At 39.7% G+C, this 18,537-nt stretch overlaps 9 protein-coding genes across 9 annotated transcripts; 5 read left to right on the top strand and 4 right to left on the bottom strand.

Moving 5' to 3' along the window:
- Positions 1-696: 696 nt before the first annotated feature.
- Positions 697-2,488, top strand: I206_101849 (uncharacterized protein; the record flags this gene model as incomplete). Its single annotated transcript, XM_019158755.1, has 3 exons — positions 697-1,002; positions 1,064-1,156; positions 1,214-2,488. The coding sequence occupies 3 exons, from the start codon at positions 697-699 to the stop codon at positions 2,486-2,488; spliced, it is 1,674 nt and encodes a 557-aa protein (XP_019008501.1).
- A 1,099-nt stretch (positions 2,489-3,587) lies between these two features.
- On the bottom strand, positions 3,588-4,782 carry I206_101850 (uncharacterized protein; the record flags this gene model as incomplete). The annotated part of the gene is made up of 2 exons (XM_019158754.1): positions 3,588-4,712; positions 4,777-4,782. The coding sequence occupies 2 exons, from the start codon at positions 4,780-4,782 to the stop codon at positions 3,588-3,590; spliced, it is 1,131 nt and encodes a 376-aa protein (XP_019008500.1).
- A 747-nt stretch (positions 4,783-5,529) lies between these two features.
- I206_101851 (eukaryotic translation initiation factor 6) lies at positions 5,530-6,642 on the bottom strand (the record flags this gene model as incomplete). The annotated part of the gene is made up of 5 exons (XM_019158753.1): positions 5,530-5,600; positions 5,707-5,902; positions 6,039-6,444; positions 6,516-6,570; positions 6,633-6,642. 5 exons carry the CDS (start codon positions 6,640-6,642, stop codon positions 5,530-5,532), a joined length of 738 nt encoding a protein of 245 aa, XP_019008499.1.
- Positions 6,643-7,093: 451 nt separating this feature from the next.
- Positions 7,094-9,072, top strand: I206_101852 (uncharacterized protein; the record flags this gene model as incomplete). Its single annotated transcript, XM_019158752.1, has 11 exons — positions 7,094-7,225; positions 7,327-7,439; positions 7,497-7,614; positions 7,682-7,779; positions 7,876-7,951; positions 8,022-8,114; positions 8,172-8,228; positions 8,295-8,356; positions 8,428-8,673; positions 8,786-8,909; positions 8,980-9,072. 11 exons carry the CDS (start codon positions 7,094-7,096, stop codon positions 9,070-9,072), a joined length of 1,212 nt encoding a protein of 403 aa, XP_019008498.1.
- A 444-nt stretch (positions 9,073-9,516) lies between these two features.
- On the bottom strand, positions 9,517-11,895 carry I206_101853 (uncharacterized protein; the record flags this gene model as incomplete). Its single annotated transcript, XM_019158751.1, has 6 exons — positions 9,517-10,984; positions 11,055-11,105; positions 11,175-11,333; positions 11,404-11,423; positions 11,524-11,703; positions 11,821-11,895. 6 exons carry the CDS (start codon positions 11,893-11,895, stop codon positions 9,517-9,519), a joined length of 1,953 nt encoding a protein of 650 aa, XP_019008497.1.
- Positions 11,896-12,392: 497 nt separating this feature from the next.
- Positions 12,393-13,096, top strand: I206_101854 (transcription initiation factor IIA subunit 2; the record flags this gene model as incomplete). Its single annotated transcript, XM_019158750.1, has 5 exons — positions 12,393-12,436; positions 12,499-12,586; positions 12,658-12,717; positions 12,788-12,876; positions 12,994-13,096. 5 exons carry the CDS (start codon positions 12,393-12,395, stop codon positions 13,094-13,096), a joined length of 384 nt encoding a protein of 127 aa, XP_019008496.1.
- A 751-nt stretch (positions 13,097-13,847) lies between these two features.
- I206_101855 (uncharacterized protein) lies at positions 13,848-15,245 on the top strand (the record flags this gene model as incomplete). The annotated part of the gene is made up of 8 exons (XM_019158749.2): positions 13,848-13,890; positions 13,955-14,290; positions 14,422-14,626; positions 14,686-14,773; positions 14,845-14,877; positions 14,944-15,048; positions 15,117-15,164; positions 15,228-15,245. The coding sequence occupies 8 exons, from the start codon at positions 13,848-13,850 to the stop codon at positions 15,243-15,245; spliced, it is 876 nt and encodes a 291-aa protein (XP_019008495.2).
- A 337-nt stretch (positions 15,246-15,582) lies between these two features.
- I206_101856 (uncharacterized protein) lies at positions 15,583-16,755 on the bottom strand (the record flags this gene model as incomplete). Its single annotated transcript, XM_019158748.1, has 1 exon — positions 15,583-16,755. One exon carries the CDS (start codon positions 16,753-16,755, stop codon positions 15,583-15,585), a length of 1,173 nt encoding a protein of 390 aa, XP_019008494.1.
- A 505-nt stretch (positions 16,756-17,260) lies between these two features.
- Positions 17,261-18,459, top strand: I206_101857 (uncharacterized protein; the record flags this gene model as incomplete). Its single annotated transcript, XM_019158747.1, has 2 exons — positions 17,261-17,266; positions 17,335-18,459. The coding sequence occupies 2 exons, from the start codon at positions 17,261-17,263 to the stop codon at positions 18,457-18,459; spliced, it is 1,131 nt and encodes a 376-aa protein (XP_019008493.1).
- Between the last annotated feature and the right edge of the window lie 78 nt (positions 18,460-18,537).

Consider the following 18,537-nt stretch of genomic DNA (forward strand, 5'->3'; position numbering starts at 1 on the left):
TAATTACCCACAATGGCAAAGCGGCACATCGATCGTTCGAAGGAGGACCACAGGCCAAGCTACCCACGAGCAATTGGAATTTAGAATTCTCAACTGAAACGCGTTCGGCGAAATATGCGATTCAGATAATCGCCGGATACTCGCGGCAAAGCCCATGCGCAATCAACAAAACCTGAGAAGGTGGATATATCCACCAGGAATGTGCAGCCTTCTTCTATTTCATTCCCCTGATATTGAACTTTCCCTAATATAATGTGAAATAGCATGTGGATATTCGCGTTACTTCAATTTACCGATGTCGGGCTTGGTTTTCATATTTATAGTACAAAACCCAAGACTTTCAAGTTCACTGGAATGTGAGTGATCGAGATCACATTGATGAAACCCCACTTTCTAGGATGTCTTACAGCATCAAGCGGACCGTACGGTTCGTCAATCTCCAAGGTCCCCGGTGGACCCCCATGTCGTTACCCTTATCAGTCCGTTGTAAATGATTTCGAATTACAAGGAGAATCAAGGTGGATCTTCTTATCCATCGATAAGGGGTATATAAATCGCTTTGGGAGTTGTAAATATGGAGTCCCTTTTCCCCAGAATCGTCAAGTCAATCGAGTAGAGCTTGTCATCACTCGTAGAAGCAAGGATCTGCAAGTCATTTTTTGCAGAAACAATCACCGATAAGAGGGTCTCCACAACATGGCGCATCAATCCCACCATCAGGATGCAACCGATTTTCTGCCTGCCGATCCGATTACAGCTATCCCTGCAGCAGAAGATTTCAGCAAAGACCTAGAAGCCGGTAAAGGTACAACTGAACATGTCGAAAATGCTTCCATCAACGAAAAAGGCGGTAACGAGAGAGATATTCAATATGATAATGCCGAAGATGCTAAACCACGAACTGGTTTAAGGAAACTTTTGAGAAGAAATCCATCTATGGACTTCATGCGAGAAGTTGTCGAAGCGAATGAAGTCGAACTTGATCCATACGAAGTCAAGCGGGTACGTTCATGATTTACCTTTTTGAATAATTTCCGATGCTGACTGTACTATTATCTTATAGGTTGAACGAAAAATTTATTGGCTTATCGTTCCTGCTCTTTTCATTGATTACATTTTCTATTACATTGACAAAACTACCCTATCTTATGCTGCTGTGAGTTCTACTCCATAAAATCCCTCCAAAATCACTTGCTAATCACTGGCTACATAGCTGTTTGACTTCAAAACCGACTTACACTTAAAAGGAGCAGACTACAACAACTTGTCTTCGATTTTCTACATCGGTTGGTTAGTCTGGGCTATTCCAGGTAACTTGTTACTCGCAAAATTCCCTTTGGCCAAATACTTATCGATCAACATCGCACTTTGGGGAGTCTTCTTGATGGCCCAAGCTTCTGCGAAAGATTATGGGGATATGGTTGCCTTCCGATTCATCTCTGGAATGTTCGAAGCCGTTGCAGATCCCTGTTTCGTTGCCATCACCGGAATGTGGTTCACTCGTCGACAACAACCTACTGTAATTGGGTATTGGTATGCCGGTAATGGAGTCGGTATCGCTCTTGGTGGTCTTATTGGTTATGGTATTGGTCACATTGGTGGATCTCTCGCTTCATGGAGATACGAATTCTTGATCATTGGTGCCGTTTGTACACTCTGGGCAATAGTGATGGGTATTGTTATCCCAGATGCTCCTCACACTGCAAGATGGTTAAGCCGAAGAGAAGCTGTAGTCACCATGTCTAGAAAACGTCACGATTACCACACTGTCGAAAAGAGACAACTTAAATGGGATCAAGTTTGGGAAACTATCAAGGATATTAAGACTTACCTCTACTTCTTCCTTGGTTTCTTCGCTAATGTTCCAAATGGAGCTACATCGAATTTCGGAACACTAGTTATCAAAGGATTCGGTTTCTCCACATTGAACGTCACTCTTTTACAAATCCCTTACGGTACTTTCATCGCTGTGATGATCCTTGCAGCAATCTATGTCAATCACAAAACTCACCACTTGAACATTCGAACTCTCTTAATGGCCGGTGTAACTTGTCTTACAGTCTTAGGATTTGCTTTAATGGCATGGACAAAGGGTATAGCTCCTCGATTAATCGGATATTATCTTACTGGATCTTCAAATGCCGTATTTGTGTTAGCTCTTTCGCTTGTTAGTGGAAATGTCGGTGGAACAACCAAGAAAGTTTTAGCTTCAGCGGCCATTTTCTTAGGTGTGGCAGTTGGAAATATCGTTGGACCTTACTCTTTCCTCACCTCAGAAGCACCAACTTATCACACCGGTATCATCGTCTGTATGTGCTCGAGAGCAGCCGAAATCTTTGTCATCCTTGGTCTTCGATTCTGTTTCACAATCCCCAACAAGAAGAGAGACAAACGATTTGCAGAAGGTGACGAAAGTTGTAACCCTGATGTTCAAGTTTTCGTTGATCTTACCGACAAACAAAATTTACACTTTAGATACGTCGCATAAGCGCAACATATTTCTGGATTTATATGGTTGAGTACCAATTTTAGGGTGACATTGGATATGTCTCTCTGGGCAAAGAGTGACCAAATCTGTATTTAAGGTAGATCACAATATATGTACAAAATGAAACAATGTGATTGCATGTAATCAATCCCAGACTGTAACACGCAGGAAATTATAGTGAGAGCAGCAACCTTTCTCTCGCCCTGATAGCCTGTGTATTTCTGCATCCCAATAAATAATCGCCAGATACCTTGTCCTACCTCTCACTTCCTCTCTTGTTCACGACTCAAGCTGATTAAGTCAGAATTCCACTGTTGAATTTTTCCCGTGCTTTCACTTCATTCTCTTTTAATCCATCTTACCCGCTCCAGACCATCCATGAGATCTCGCAATCTCCTGAACCTTACTCTCCTCCAATCATTCTGGATACCAATGTCATCGCCATCAAGCACTCTAGCCCGTCGTTCGCTCGGACTTCATCTTGTAATTTGTATTCTGCCTCACTCTATCTTTCAAGAAGCGAAAATTATCGATGTTGGATATTTTTGAAAATCAGTTTTCCTTCACTGACCACATAGACTTCGACATCAGGTAAAGCAATGACGAGTTCGGCCAATATCAATAAATTCAATTTATACAGTATATCCTGAGATTCCCCATTTCGCTTACGCTATATGAGCGGTTTCAATTATCACTAGCGCTAATGATAGGGTTGACTGGAAAGAATTTACTGCCATATGAGAAGTATCACTGACTTGAGATTGAGGGCTCAGGTGAGCTTGTGCAATTAGGCAGAAGAAGAAGTAGAAGAAGAAAAGAAGGAAACAGAATAGGTGATCCTTGGAAGAACCACTTCGAGTTTAGGTGTGTATGATGTGGTACGTACTGTACGTCAGGATTCGGGTACTGCGTTGTTACTTTCTTCCGGAGTTGGGCATTACTGCTGCTTCATGTGTGGGGAATACAACGAATCAAGCTGATGCTGGCTACCCGAGCTACATTACACGTATCACATACATGTGATCGGTGTTCCTCATTCAAGGGCTTCCAAATCTACAGCTGATTTGTATATATATACGAACAAGATATGAACTTCATTTCAGGTCTCAGAGAGGTATCGCGCAAAGTGGGTCCTTCTCAAGGTTAGTCGCGGTCGTCTTCGCCGATCTAGATTGGCGCTCTGGATCTTCTCGTAGTGATTCTCCTGAATAGCCAAACTGTTTTTCCAGATTCGAATCTCCTTGTCTTCAAACCATTCTTTCCATCTCTCCTCCTCAAGAAACCGATTGAGCGAGATGAACCGTACCAATTTCTGCTTTTTCTTTTCGATACCAGCAGGCTGATCATCTTCATGTTGGTAGAAGTAATCCATCCAGTATCTGAATATCTGCTCGGAGCCATCAAAAGTGCGTCCTCCGAAGAACCGACTATAAACTGGATATAAGTTTGGTGGTCCGACATTTACTATTGTGATTGGTATATTGGGATATCTCAGAGTCAAAACGGAGAGTAAATGATATTGTATCGAATCTCGAAATTCGGTATCTTCAATATTAGCTTCAATGGTCGGATCGAATATCCAGAATACTCTCCTCAATTTAGGCATTGTAGGATGACAATATGGATATTTTCTTTCGTAGAAGCCGGTATTGACATAAGGAGCAACGAAAATCAGGGTTTCGACTTCGGACCATGCTCTTGGAGCTAGACCTTTGCACTGAAGATTGACAATGAGCCAAGTTGCATTTCTGATAATCATGGTTTTTGGTCGAAGTTGCTTCATGAGCGGACATAAAGTATTGCTAGAATTTTCGGTGACGTGGTGGAAATTTCCAAACCCGTCCTGCATTTTGATTTCGAGAATTTCGATATTAGGTAAATCAAGGTGACGAGTATGAGAAAGCTTGCACCAATCGTTTGTATGATGAATTACTGATAGATGTTTAATCGTCTTCCTCTGGTCTTCGTTCCAACGAGTCATAGAGTCCGCATTTCGATCTTGATTACCGGCACCAGTTGAAGTGGGACCGAGCTTGACTTTTCTCCAGAGTTTTGTATGCCCAATTGAATTGAACCTCTTCGAGACCATGCAGAAGGCTGCGAGCGTTCCTGAGTCTTCTGAGCTGATGTCAGACAAGACTTGAGAGAGAATTTCATTTGGTAAATGGGAACCGGCGTTATCTTGATTTCTGCGTGCGCATTTGCCTTGACTGAAAGTTTCAAGCTGATTTCGTTACGTTAGATTACGGTCATTGACTCCGCAACTCAAGCTCAATTTGTAGACTTACAAGCATCTTGAGAACGACTATGTCAGCTTAGGATTTCGATGTCAGGAGTTGTCAATAGAGTTTGATTAGTGTCCTTCAAGAAAAAGCCAAGGGTTGTCAAGAAGTGATCCTCGAGAAGCAATTAAACAAGAAGAAGAAAACAAGAGCAGTAAGACGATAATCAGTGAAATTCACTTAAGAGTGTTTCTAAGCACACGAAATGACCCAAATTTACTGCTGATGCGCTCAGACCTTACTTTCACATTCGGAATTGGAATATTAATAGTATGCCATGGCAGTGCGTTGAAATTTCACTTTTACTGCCATTTCTATTCGACTCTTGCCATCGCCCCATGCTTCCAACCTGGTCAGTTTCAACGTCGTCTCCCTAGTGCATCAATCAGAAATTAGATGATCATTTCCACCCAACCTACAGACATGTTGACTGATCTTGGAGTCTCATTTGTCAAATAAAGAGGATTTCCGACCATGAAAATATTAGTGACATGGTAGAGTAAGCTTTTATGTCCGAAACACAGATGGCGAAAAGAACATGGCATAGTCTCCTGCTTCGACTTGCCGTTCGGTATACTGACTACGCATTTATAAGTTGCATACATTATTGAAAAGACTGAGACAAGTTGATTCTATATGGTATACAGCTGCGAATTCTGCTTTCAGATGAGATTTCTATTCCCAATACATGCACTTGATCACAGACTATATAATTTCGATAATGCTGCTGTATAAAGGGAAGAATGATGTAGTAGGACTCTATGCGTAGTGATCAATAAGCGAATCACGCATTTCATTGATGACAGCAGCAGATGTTTGACCTTGAAGACCTGTTGACACAAATGTGAGTGTTAGTAAAAGTTAAATCAGATGTATCGCAACATTCGAAAGAGAAGAGATTCGCGGTTGGTAAACATAGGAGGAGCTGGAACTCACGGAAAGTAGCTTCAATAACACTAATTTCAGTTGCAGTAGTATCTAATCCTGTGAAAGCACACCAATCATTTACGACTAAACCAGCACCGATAACTTCAGATCCTCTGTTGACTGTTCCTGCTACTAAAGGTACTTGAAGAAGGGAAGACAATTCGTCAAGTTCTGATCTGGATGTTTTGGGGTGAACGAGACCTCCCTAAAAGCGACGAAGAGTATTTGTCAGCTACAAGCACATTCTTCCTAGTATCACAGGCGACAAGCCGGGTATGAGATAAAAGGGAATCACTTGTCACGTTGCTAGCTGAATGCTAAAAGAAGACTACTCTACTCACTTGATTCGACAAAGCACAATAACTTCCAACCAAAACATTACTAGCAACAGTTTGTCTAAAAACTTCAACTTTAAGAGTATCCGCTATGATTTCTTCTGTCTCTCTATCTATATCAGGATGAACCAAAGCAACGTAATCATTACATGCGATAACATTTCCTAAAGCAGATAAACGTTCTTCGATACGTTGAATTGCAACTGAAGGTGGTAAAGAATTTCTTAAATGTTGTAATTCTTGATCTGTTGTTGTTGAAGGAACTAATAATCCATGTCTATTTCCAGCTGTTAATCTACCGACAATACGTGTTCCACCTATTGTTGTGTGAACAATGGGAATAACATCTGATAATTCAGATTCAAAAACTGAATAAAAATTTGTTGATGATGCTAAAGCTGTTAAACAGTAACTATCCCAGGAGATCAAAATATCAGTTTTTGCAGATTCTTCAGCATTGTGTTGGAGTAATGGGATACTCACGCATTGGTGAGTTTGGAGAATACTCCGATATCAGTGGAGTTTTCGAATTGAGTTCCTACATTTCACATATGAGTTACCTCTGGTGCAAATGTCACGAGGTAAGATAGAGTAACTTACGGACAGCCATTATGAACAATTAAACTAATATGAGTGTGAGTGTGTGTGATTTGTAGTGTTGACTTTGTGATGGATGGACTTGGTGCTAATGTGATCCGGCTTGCTTGAAAGCTACTTGACTTTGATTAATGCTTTAAAAGAGTTTGATAACTATTTATACTTTTGTGAACTATCGTATATATTAAAATGGTTTATGATAAATCGTGATTTCACAAAATTGCCATCGGATCCGAGATTTGGTTGAATAACAAAGTGGGTGAAGAAAATAAATTAATTATGATTTGGTACCTTTCCAAGGTTGATATCGAACGAATTCACGTAAATAACCATTTAATCTACTTTATATAGTCGGATCCGTTTGATATTCACCTATCTCATTATCTCGATCACAATCCTAACTCTACTCGGTATACATCCGCTCAGAAGGAGAAGGATATTTGTCCGAAGAGCAACGCATCAATATGAAGTTACAGCAATATATCAACTCGTTTGTCGACCCTTTACAATACGAAGATCCGAAATCTTTAGTCCGGTTATTATCATGTCACAACAAGACTTCAAGAGGTTTAGCAGATACTGTAGGAAATATAGATGTAAGACAACTCTTCAACTTTTGTAGAAATTCCCTCTCCTATCTATCACAGTCGATTACTTCGATTCGCTGCATTATACAAAGCTAATAGCTTTTCATCAGGAAAGACGTCTAAACAATCCTGGTCACTCTTTACCTGAACCTTGGGACGGAATAGCGATACGGCATTGTGCTTGTGTACATGCTTTGTACAGTAAGCAGAATTATCAAGAAGCGTGAGCTGACATTTGGTCGAACTTCGCCGCTGTAAGCTCATGAGTGTGTTGGTGCAGATATGCGCATCAAAATGCTCTATTGAGTCTATTTTATCGATGGTTTCAAGATCAATCTGCTTGGGTATTACCTGTATTATATATCTTACTTCAAGATCTAAGGGATTTGGCAGAGCAAGTAAGCTTCTGATCTTTGCTTGCTTTTCAAGGAAAAACAGCTTATCTTCTGTAATCATTGGTCGTAGGCAGATTCGATCACCTATAGCAGTACGGGTAAAATGCCTTCTCTAGAGGAATGTACGAGGACAGTCAGTAAAGCTTTTTCAATGTGTGCGACAGACAGGTGGGTACATGAGGATGTTTTAATTCATTATCATCCCTTCTAGTTTGACTTGGCCTCTTGTGCAAAGAAATCAAACTGACGGAATGTGTAATACAGGACGTTCAAGGGATCCGAATCAAGGCGGAATGGTGTATATCATATAGCCTGTCTGAGTCTGAAGTGTTACTTCAAGGTATGTTGGGATATATCGACTCAACCAAAAGTGCTGTTCAATGCTCATATTCATAAATGTTTTATCATAGGTTGGGAAACCTAATTTGTGTAAGAATATCATTAGAGCTGTTACTTCAGATGCCAAAACACCGCCGATTAACGAAGCTCCTTTGAACGATCAGGTACGCTTGACTTGAATCCCATAACGGTTGTTTGCTGAACTCCCCTTCGTATATCAGGTTACATGGCATTTCTACATAGGGATGTTAGCTTTTCTGAATGGCGAGGACAAGAAGGTGAGCTAGAACAAAACGGGCGGTAGATACCAAAGTACAACAGCTTATAAGATTCCATTTTATTAGGCTGGAGACGAGCTAGAATGGGCCTTGTTAAATTGTCCAGCAGATGCAAAACGCAACCAAGAGTGAGTTTGTCAAGCTGAGGTCTTGAGTAATCATTAAAGCGCAATTTTCGATAATGTGTTTTCGTCTTCAGATTGATTCTCACTTACTTAATTCCTCTTCATCTTTTACATGGTTCACTTCCTTCTCGCCGGTTATTATCCCTACATCCAAGATTGGAAGAATTATTCTTACCTTTTATAAACGCTATAAAATCTGGAGATGTAAGAGAATATGATGAAAGGTTAGATTGGGCTCAGCAGAGATTAGTAGGAATGAGTACTTATTTAGTTATGGAAAGAGCTAGAGAAGGTGGATTAAGAATGTTATTCAAAAAAGCGTGAGTTGTTATTTCTCTTTCAGCATTTAAATTAGGATCGTATCGAAAATAGACTTTGTTTTCTGAGGAATTGCAATCAATGAATTAATATTTTATTTAAATTACTTTTTAGCTGGATAGCAAGTGATAAATCTACTAGAATACCTATAATAACTTTTCAAATTGCTCTTAAAATTCATGGTGTTGATGTTGATTCAGATGAAGTAGAATGTATGGTAGCCAATATGATATATAGGGTTAGTCAGATTTAAATCCTCCTTCATTTTTTCCCTTTTTTTATTAATGATTTTCTTTTCACGTTAATAGGGTTATATGAAAGGATATATATCACATGAAAAACAAATGGTTGTTTTAGCTAAAACAAATCCATTCCCTAATTTATCAAGTATTATACGATGATACGATGAATAATGACTATATGAGAGAAAAAATCTGACGGATCTAGGATATTCATAAAGTCATAAATGATAATACAATGATAAAGTTTTAAGGTTGGAATCAAATCAATTGAATCGCTTCCAACCGAATGGCCTTAACGTATGCTTTGATAGAAAATATCATTTCAAATCGTTATGAGAATAATTCACTCGGGGAAAGAATTATACAAATGTATTTCATTTTCATCGGTTTAAATTCATTCGATCAACTCAAGTTGAGATTATTTAGACCTTATGAACAATTGATCATAATTTTGAAATGCATAAAAATAAATATACACATATATAATTTACATATATTAGATTTCAATAACAAATATAAATCCCACAATTAGAAATCAAATTATTAAATTAATCTTGACTGTCATTTTTTCATTTATCTAATTTATTATCTAAGTTGAATTATTCATTTTTCTGAAATTTCTTTTTTTAATTCATCTTTTTTATCCTCCAAATTCTCATTAAAATTAGATTTAGAAGAAGAAGAAGAAGAAGGACTTGAAATTTCAGCAGGAACTAATTTACCTTTACCTCTTATAGGAGAAGGTATAGGTGAATTATTATTACTATTAGTATTATTATTAATTAATGATTTATCAAATTTCTTTTTACTTTTTAAATTAGGTGAAGATATTGATATTGAATTAGAAGTAGAAGAATCAGATTCTAATTTAGTTAAATTTGTGATTGATTTATCTTTAGTATTTTCATTGTTTGAAAGATCTATTTCTTCTAAATTATCTTCATCACCTTCCAATTTATTTTCAACTTCTACTGCAGACTCGCTTGATGTTGATGGATTCTCTTTAGCTTGTGGTTCTTGATTTGATAATGAGTTTGAGTCTAAGTCTGAGTCTGACTTTGACTCGGTATTTGATATAATAGAAGAAGGGGGTGATAAAGGTGCAACTGTGGTTTCAGGTTTTAATTCACCTTTTTCTTCTAATAATTCAATTTCATCTTTAGGTACAATTTCTTCTTGATTTTCAGCTATTCCTCCATTTAAGTCATCTGTTTGTTCAATTGAAGGTTCTTCAGATGTCGGTTCCGGGGTAGGTATATTTTCTAAATTCTCTTCTTTCAATTCATCAGGAGGTTCTATGCCTAATCCTTCCGGAATATGAATTGCACTTTCAATACTTTCTGATCTATCTCTGAATTTTCCGATTGGCGATTTGTTTTGATCTTCACCCAACGATTCTTGAGACTTGGAGGTAGTGTCGAGTGCTGAACTTTGGGTTGGTAAACCAGGTATATCTTCTCCTCCCCAATGCATGGTTGCTCGAGGTTGTTTACCTCTCGACAAAGTTCCTTTTCCTTTTCCGACACCGAATTTGATCGGACTTATAGGCTGATCACGCAAATCTCCAATGGTATCAGGTTTCAAAGTGTCATTACGTTGAGGAGGAGGCGGCTTCACAGGAGAAGCTGTAATTGTCTCTCTTTCAGGTATCGAAGTAGGACGTTCAAGTTTAGTTGATTTCGAAGGTGATGTTGAAGGTGGTAATGATCTATCTAATGATTGTGTTCTTTTTTCTTTTTGTTGGGAGGAATCATCTTTTCTTCCTCTTCCATCCTCTTCTTCGTCTTCATCTTCTTCCTCATCAATTTCATCGTGATCTTCCTCTTCTTCCTCTGATGATTCTTCTTGATGATTTAAATTAGACCCAATAACATCCCTTGGAATGGGTAACAAAGAACTTCCAACCAATTCGTATTTTTCGCATAATCCTACAAATCTCGCATAAAGTGATGTTTCACCTTCTGATAATTGGAATACTTCTCTGTGATGGAAATATGCGTGAGAGAAAATACGCGAAAGACGCCTGAAAAGAGATGGGAAATGAGAAACGGATGAAGGTGGAATTTGCATCCTACGACCATCATCGAGATAAGTTAATCAGCATATATCGCTCTAGCAGAGAATGGAAGAAAATAACTCACCGAGATGGGAAATTTTGTGACGAATTGAGAAGGGCGGTAGTCGAATCCAATCTGTCAACGGGATAACAAGGATAAGCGATTCTCTCTCTAGCCTTGATTTCACAAAGGGAAGTTTCTCACGTATGTAATATATAATCTATAGCTGAACAGCTTTCTGCGCCTCCACCATGAGCCGAACATAAGTATAACCATTCATGAGCTTTCATATCTGGACATGTTTCCCTAGTGCATATGGGTAATAAGGCAGTGAGGAGGGGTGTCAAATCGATCGGTATACGTCTATCGCAAAGAGCGAAGTAAGCTTACTTGATTCTGCATAGCAAAACGTGTGAGATGCAAAAAAGCTTACCTTAGATGCTCATATATCCACTATATTTCAATATGTCAGCTTCATTCCCTTTGTTAAATATGGTCCGCTGAACCGATCAACCAAGAATGAATGGCAAAATATTGCAATGAGATGACTCACTACATTTCTATCTGGTGCTTTTCCACCCATACTTTGATCTCCTGTTGGTACTTCTACTAGATTCGATATATCATGAGGATCATGTCTGACTTTTAAAGAGAGGAATTCGGCCAATTGAAATGGTCCGTTGAGTGATGATAAATCAGGTACAGGTGGATTAGGAGGTAAAGGCGGTATATCCTGCTTAAGAAGCGAATATATCAGTATCCATTTTGAAAAAGATCATGAATTGTTAGGACTTGTTGGTAAATAATATTCCATATTGACTACAGTTGAATGATCGGACACATAACTCACAGATAGCTTTGTTCCTCTCTTCAACCTGTATATACTACTTTGTCCTTGTGATGCTGATTGAGCCGGTATGATCATCTTATCGTCAATTCCACCGACATAAGCTTGAGTCAGAGATGAGCGATCTGTTCAGAAGCACCGTCGAGACAGTTTCGAATGGTTATCTTGATCGTGTGAGCACCTTTGAGCTTGTATTCATCCTCATTCAATCATCCAAAGTATTAGACTTCGAAACGATATCATCATTCAAGCATAACGTTATACGCGTCTAAGCTGATCAATTGCCACGTGATTCTTGACTTGATAGATTTGATTCCGACTGATACAACCAGTTACCATAAACCGAAAGCATCAGTGAAGGTATATATATCACCAAGTGAAATGTTACTTGACATTACATGTCTACTTGAAAGATCATATAAAAGCTTGCGAGCATAGATCTATCATAATAAACCGCTCGCAAGCAATATCCTCCAGGACTCACGACTCAACGACCTACGAATGACCTGTTCGAATTCGTTATAAACACCTTCCTATTCAATTCGCCGAAGGAAGAGAAATAGGATAAAGTCATCATGTCGGCTGGTCAAAGTTATTATGAGTTCTATAGAGGTTCAAGGTAGGTCTGCTGCTGAAAGTCCGAGGCTCTCACTCAATAGCTGACATTTGTGTGTTTGTCAGTATCGGTACTGCCCTCACAGATGCTTTGGACGAATTGATTACTCAGGGTGATATTCCTCCTCAATTAGCTATGAGGGTGTTACAACAGGTAAGCTTTTCTACACAACTTCAGCTTCTGGATGAAGAAATTCAATGAAGCTGACTATATATACTGTGCAGTTCGATAAATCCCTTACAGAATGTCTTCAAAAAGGAGTAAAGAACAAGACTACTGTGAAAGTATGTCATTGTCAGCTGGTAAAGCGATTCTACCATCTCAGATAGCTGACAAATATATTTTACTCAATAGGGTCATCTAGCGACATATAGATTATGTGACGATGTATGGACTTTTGTGATTAAAGATCCACAATTCAAGATGGAAGGTGTTGGAGCTGGGTAAGTGGGAATCCAAATCATCACATCATTGAGACCTTCCTCACAAGTAGACCTCCATAATCGCTCATCAACATCAATATATCCTATAAGCTGCTGACCGATATCTTTGCTATTCAGAGCGGAAACCGTTACTGCGCCTAAAATCAAGATAGTCGCTTGTAAAAGTGGAGATGCGCCTGAAGGAAAGAAAAGTGGAGCTAAGAGCAATGATTTCAATTAGAAACCGGAATCGTGTTTGTAAATACACCCATAGTAGTCAAGTGAAGTACATGGGCTTGCAGAATATAGTCATGTCGAAGCAAGTGCAATTCGAGGATCAAGATTAATCAGCTTGCAAAATGGAAGAAGATTAGCAAGTTGGGATACGGGCGAACTCAACATCGAGCTTGTTGTCCGGGGATGTTATAGCTTTTCTAATCAAGGACTATTTGTAGAGGAATCAATCATGTATGTATCAATAGCTCAACCAGATCACCAATATCATCAATTTTCGAGCATTGAAAGTATCATCCACAAAACGAGGTGCAATTTCAAGAAAAAGCTTGACATATGCCAGACAGTACAAGCAGCACAAGCAGAAACTCTTCATGCCAGTGACTATTCGACAGTCTAGCTTGTCCCGTACAGTCTTGCATGTGAAGCACAATATTTGCACGTCCTTTATGAATCAGCAAGAACACCATGACCGTATGACTATACTAGGCACAAAGGAGGAAGGTTGATGCCACATCATTATATAAAAAAGTGACGTAACACCCTGAATTAGTTCGATGATGATGATGCATGATGATTAAAGATTGCCTCGTTGTTCGGATAACCGTCATTTTGTCATAGCATCGTATAGATTATAAAATACTCCAACTACTTTTGTTTTTCATATATCATTTGAATTCATACAACATACCTTTCATATCAAATCAAATACAAATCTCATTTACAGTATAACACGAAAACAACAAATATCAGGCAGAATGGATTTCATTAAGAAAATGGCTCAAGAGAAACTCCAAGGTAGTAAGTTGATTTACGGAATTTATGAAAGGGTTCTCGAGTTGATTCATTTTTTGGGATTATTTAGTGGGAGATAATGATAATGATAATCAACAACAAGGATACTCTAACCAACAACAAGGATATGGTCAACAACAAGGATATGGTCAACAACAAGAAGGATATGGTCAACAACAAGGTTATGGTCAACAAGAAGGTTATGGTCAGCAAGAAAGATACAATAATCAACAAGAAGGGTATGGTCAACAACAAGGAAATTACGAACAACAAGGTAGTTATGGTGGAAATGAAGGTGGATACGCTGGTGATAATCAAAACTTTGGTCAAACTGGTGGTGCTCAGTACAATGCTCCTCATGGAGAAGGTGGTGCTTCGTACGGTAGTGGATCAGGTGCTCCAATCAGTAAGTCCGCTGCTCGCTCTCGTTACTCTACAACTATGTGGAGCAAACTCACCCCATTTCATACTTGTGAAACGCCCGACGAAGCTTCTGAAATATCGCCGTATACTAATCGTTCTGATAACTTCACTCAGTCAATCAAAATGCCGCTATTGACGCTGCCAACCAACACGCTTCTAACGGTAGTGAAAACTCCTCGTTATTCTCCACCGCTATGGGTTTCCTCGGTAATATGAACAAAAACGATGATGATGTTGATGAGCAAAAGGTTCAAGAACAACATCAACAAGCTTACAGTCAAGGTAATGCCAGTGGTATGAGCGCTAATGCTATCGGAAGGTGAGTGGCCTATGTCTCCTGCAGAGCCGATCCTGGTGCATGGCTAATTTTGACCACAGTGCCGCTGCCATGCAAGCTCTTAAGCAATTCACGTCTGGTAACAGCAACGCTGCTGATAAGTCTAGCGGAGGCGACATGCAATCTAAGGTGAACAGCTACTTCATCAATATGCTTGACAAATTATGGAGAAGCTGATACTCTTCTTGTACATAAATCAGATCATCGGTATGGCCATGTCTGAGGCTGCCAAAGTGAGTCATTTGTCAATGGCTCCTTAGTCCTACATAGACGCAAAGCTGATCATTTAATTTTCTTAGCTCTTCGACCAATCTGGCGGCGCTGCTCAAGGTGACAAGCAAGATGCTGTCACCTCTGCTGGACAAACCATCATGAAGCTTATGCTCAAATCTCAATTCTCAGGTGTAAGTTCAATCTCTGTCCGTGACGAATTCTTATTCCAAGGCATAAGCTGATGAACGGATATTGGCAGATGACTGGCGGTGGTAACTCTGGTGGTCTCGGTTCATTGATGGGCATGGTACGCCGCTTCACAACCTATTAGTATGTATATAACACATGCTGACAATCTGCCATTTCACAGGCTTCTAAATTTATGTAACTGAGCTCGCGATAAGCTGCTGGGATCTTGATGATCAAAAGGCTTTCTGAAGCCATGGAAGAAGTGAAAGAAGTACACGAATTACCTTGATGAAGTATGAATTACATGTTTACACGCATTGTCATCTGGTCAACTTCAGATTCTAAAGCTTTTTGTCTTGGGAAATACAATATAACGATATGGGTATCTAGACTGTAAACTTCTAATATCGTTCACGGATAAACAGACACGACTCCAGGAACGCAAAGGTGAGGGAGCACGCAATACATTTAATTGAAACTTAGAATGGAATATTACCTATTATGAACGTCAACCGACTCAGAGAGCTATCTGATTTCTACACCTTTTTCTTTTCCATCAAATTTTTCCATTCATTAATTTCATCTCCATCTATCCATTTAGGCCAATCTTTTTCTTGTGTCAGCCATTCATTCAAGCTTAAAAAGCTGATATTCTCCCTCCTTTTCTTTCCATCTTCATCGTTGAGAAATTGCTCGAACATCCAATGGTCCAAATGGCTATTAATGATCCCTCTAAGTTGTCTTTCAAATGCTGTGGCCACATTCGACAATTTGATAGGATGCCCTCCCCAAATAAAACCCCGACGAAAGGAAGCACGAATTGAAGGGTGAAGAGATGTGATGGTGGCTCCCGAGTTGATGTACACGACATCGACATGAGGGGGTGCTTGAAGAGCCTGTGTGAGATTGAAGCAGCTCGACGGGTCCCAAGAAAGTCGGGCTTCTCTCAGCCAAGTGCTGTAAGAATACAATTTATAGCGATGACCGAGCAATCGAATAGTGGGCCGGAAGATGCACAAGATTCTTTTGAGCTTGGGCATCTGATCGTATGCTGGGTTCCCAGGTAAATCCCACACCCCTATCTGATGTTTGCTCGAAGTGAGAGTCTTGTCTGCTGCAATGACCCATATAAAGGTTTCCACATGAGACCAGACATTATCGTTGATCGAAGGAGTAGTGTGGATGTTCATAATTACTTCTTGGGTAGGGTTCAGCACGATAAGAGTTTTCGGCTTGAGATTGTTGATCAACCTACAGCCGTGCGATTGTGCGGGTAAAGCTGTGCAAGGTGGATCATCATCTGTATGCAGAGATCGTATCGAACTCAAAGTGAGCTTTAGTACTTCTAAATTTGGTAAATCCAGTCTTGTTTCCATATCATTTTTACACCAATGAGTTGGATGGTCTTCTAAAGTAAAAGTGATTACTTCGTTTCTCATTTTTGTGATTTTCCTTTGACGATTACTCATTTTTCCAATATCTTGTCTTGCAATACTTGGAAAACTCCCATAACCCTGTTGATAAGTCCATGGTGAGAGTTTCAAATTTCGCCAAAGTAAAGGTGAAGATAAATTATAAAATGTTTTTGATACTTGGCAACATGATGAAAGCGTTTTTTGATCTTTGACATTTTGGATAATTCGTAAGATTATCTCATTAGGAAATTGATTTGGCAGTGGGATGATTTGATTAATCGTTTTCTTCTTCATATTGCTAGCTATTTAATGTCTCGTCAGCTCAAAATCAAAACAATAAACGAGGAAAAAGAGTGATCCTTACCACTCATGCTCCGCCGGGATGAAGTCTAATACGGAAAGTATCGCTGATCCAATATATGAAGAATGACTTGGTAAATAGAATGGCCTATCTAGTATTTGATTCTCATCCGGTTGATAAAAAAGAAGGAAGAGAAGATGTATTACAATTACTTGGGTGGATATACTGTCAAAGGATGACCAACCTAGGTGGTGTCCTGTGCGCTATGATGATTGTGGTTGACTGGATCGCGTTCAACTAAGTTACCATCAAAACACGTTGTTTGACTGATTGGACACAATAGCAGATATCTCTATCAAATGCATTGATTCTTCTTCCTTGCTTCTTCCCTTTTATACTCTTATCCTCCAAACATATACTTTTACCTCATATACTGCTTCCGCTATCCTTTGAGCGGCATCGCAGGAGCTCACTAAAGTACAGCAACTACCTCCTATCATGCCTGTGAGCCCAAATACCCCAGTCTTACTAACAGAGTTGCTTTACTGATTTCCGTATACTGAATCATATAGGTCACACGTTCAGGCAAATCATCGACACCGAAGAAACCGAAACATTTGATCAAACCCTCAACTTATGTTTTCGATCCGAGCCGAATTACGCTTCCAAATGAGATCATTATTAGAGTACTTTCGATTTTGGCCGATGATCGAAAACAAAAATCACTCGCGAAATGCTGTCAAGTCTCGAAACAATTTTACGCCATGTCATCCCCTTTACTTTGGAATCACCTCAGACTCACTCCCTGGAAGACAGACGAAGGAGGGAAACTCATTGAAGATCCCAGCAAATATCGATGCGGAGCTTTGAAGACTCAACAGAAAAATGGCAAAGCACTCAAAAACGATGTGAACACTTTTTCCCTTTATCATCATTCCATGTCGTGGTGCAAATCCGACACGAAGTCAACGCTCCAGCTTCCCAATGCCCAGACATTACATCTATATCCGAAAAGAATCACGGCCATGCACTCTGATCCCTGGTACGCTACCCCACCATGTAGATTACTCAAAAATGTCCAGCCGAAGGAGCTCATCTTACACAATGTTAGTATTGTCCACCAGGATCTCATGGTAGACATTAACTGTCAAAAGCTCTTCGAGACAGTCGAGGTCCTTGTCCTCATCACTAACGCTCTTTATAGTGATTGGCATTGGGAAAGCCCTAAGCCACCCTGGGTACCACACTTGAGACAGGTCTACTACGTGTTCGAACCCATTCCGAACCCATATCCCTATGATCTCGAAGAGGAGGAAAACTTGAGATACCTGATCAATGATATCATGTGGAATTTAAAACATCAGCTCAGACGGGCCACTGTCACCTTCGTTAACCTGGAGGCTCTCGAATACGCTAGCCGTGGCTCCCTAGCAGCGGGCGAACCTCGTCTGAAGACCAAGTTCGAAAGGCTTCTGTTTGCCATGATTGATGATTTTCCATCGTCGTCAAGATTCAGTACGAAAGAGGAAAGGGAAGAACGAAAGAGAACAGTGAGAATAATTACCCTTCAGGAGTTTTATCAAGAAGACGGATGGTGGAGATATGTAGATAGACAGGACATGGACGAGTGGGTGAAAATTATGCAGTCAAATACTCAAGAAGCTGTCGAAGAGCGAGAGCAGCAGCTTAGACATTGATATTTGCGAAGGGTGAAGGGCTTGCCTACAAGCATTATCACTCGTGAGTGCGGCACTGTCAACGCGGTCAGATAAGCG

The sequence above is a fragment of the Kwoniella pini genome, chromosome 2 (assembly GCF_000512605.2).
Source record: "Kwoniella pini CBS 10737 chromosome 2, complete sequence".
NCBI lineage: Eukaryota > Fungi > Basidiomycota > Tremellomycetes > Tremellales > Cryptococcaceae > Kwoniella > Kwoniella pini.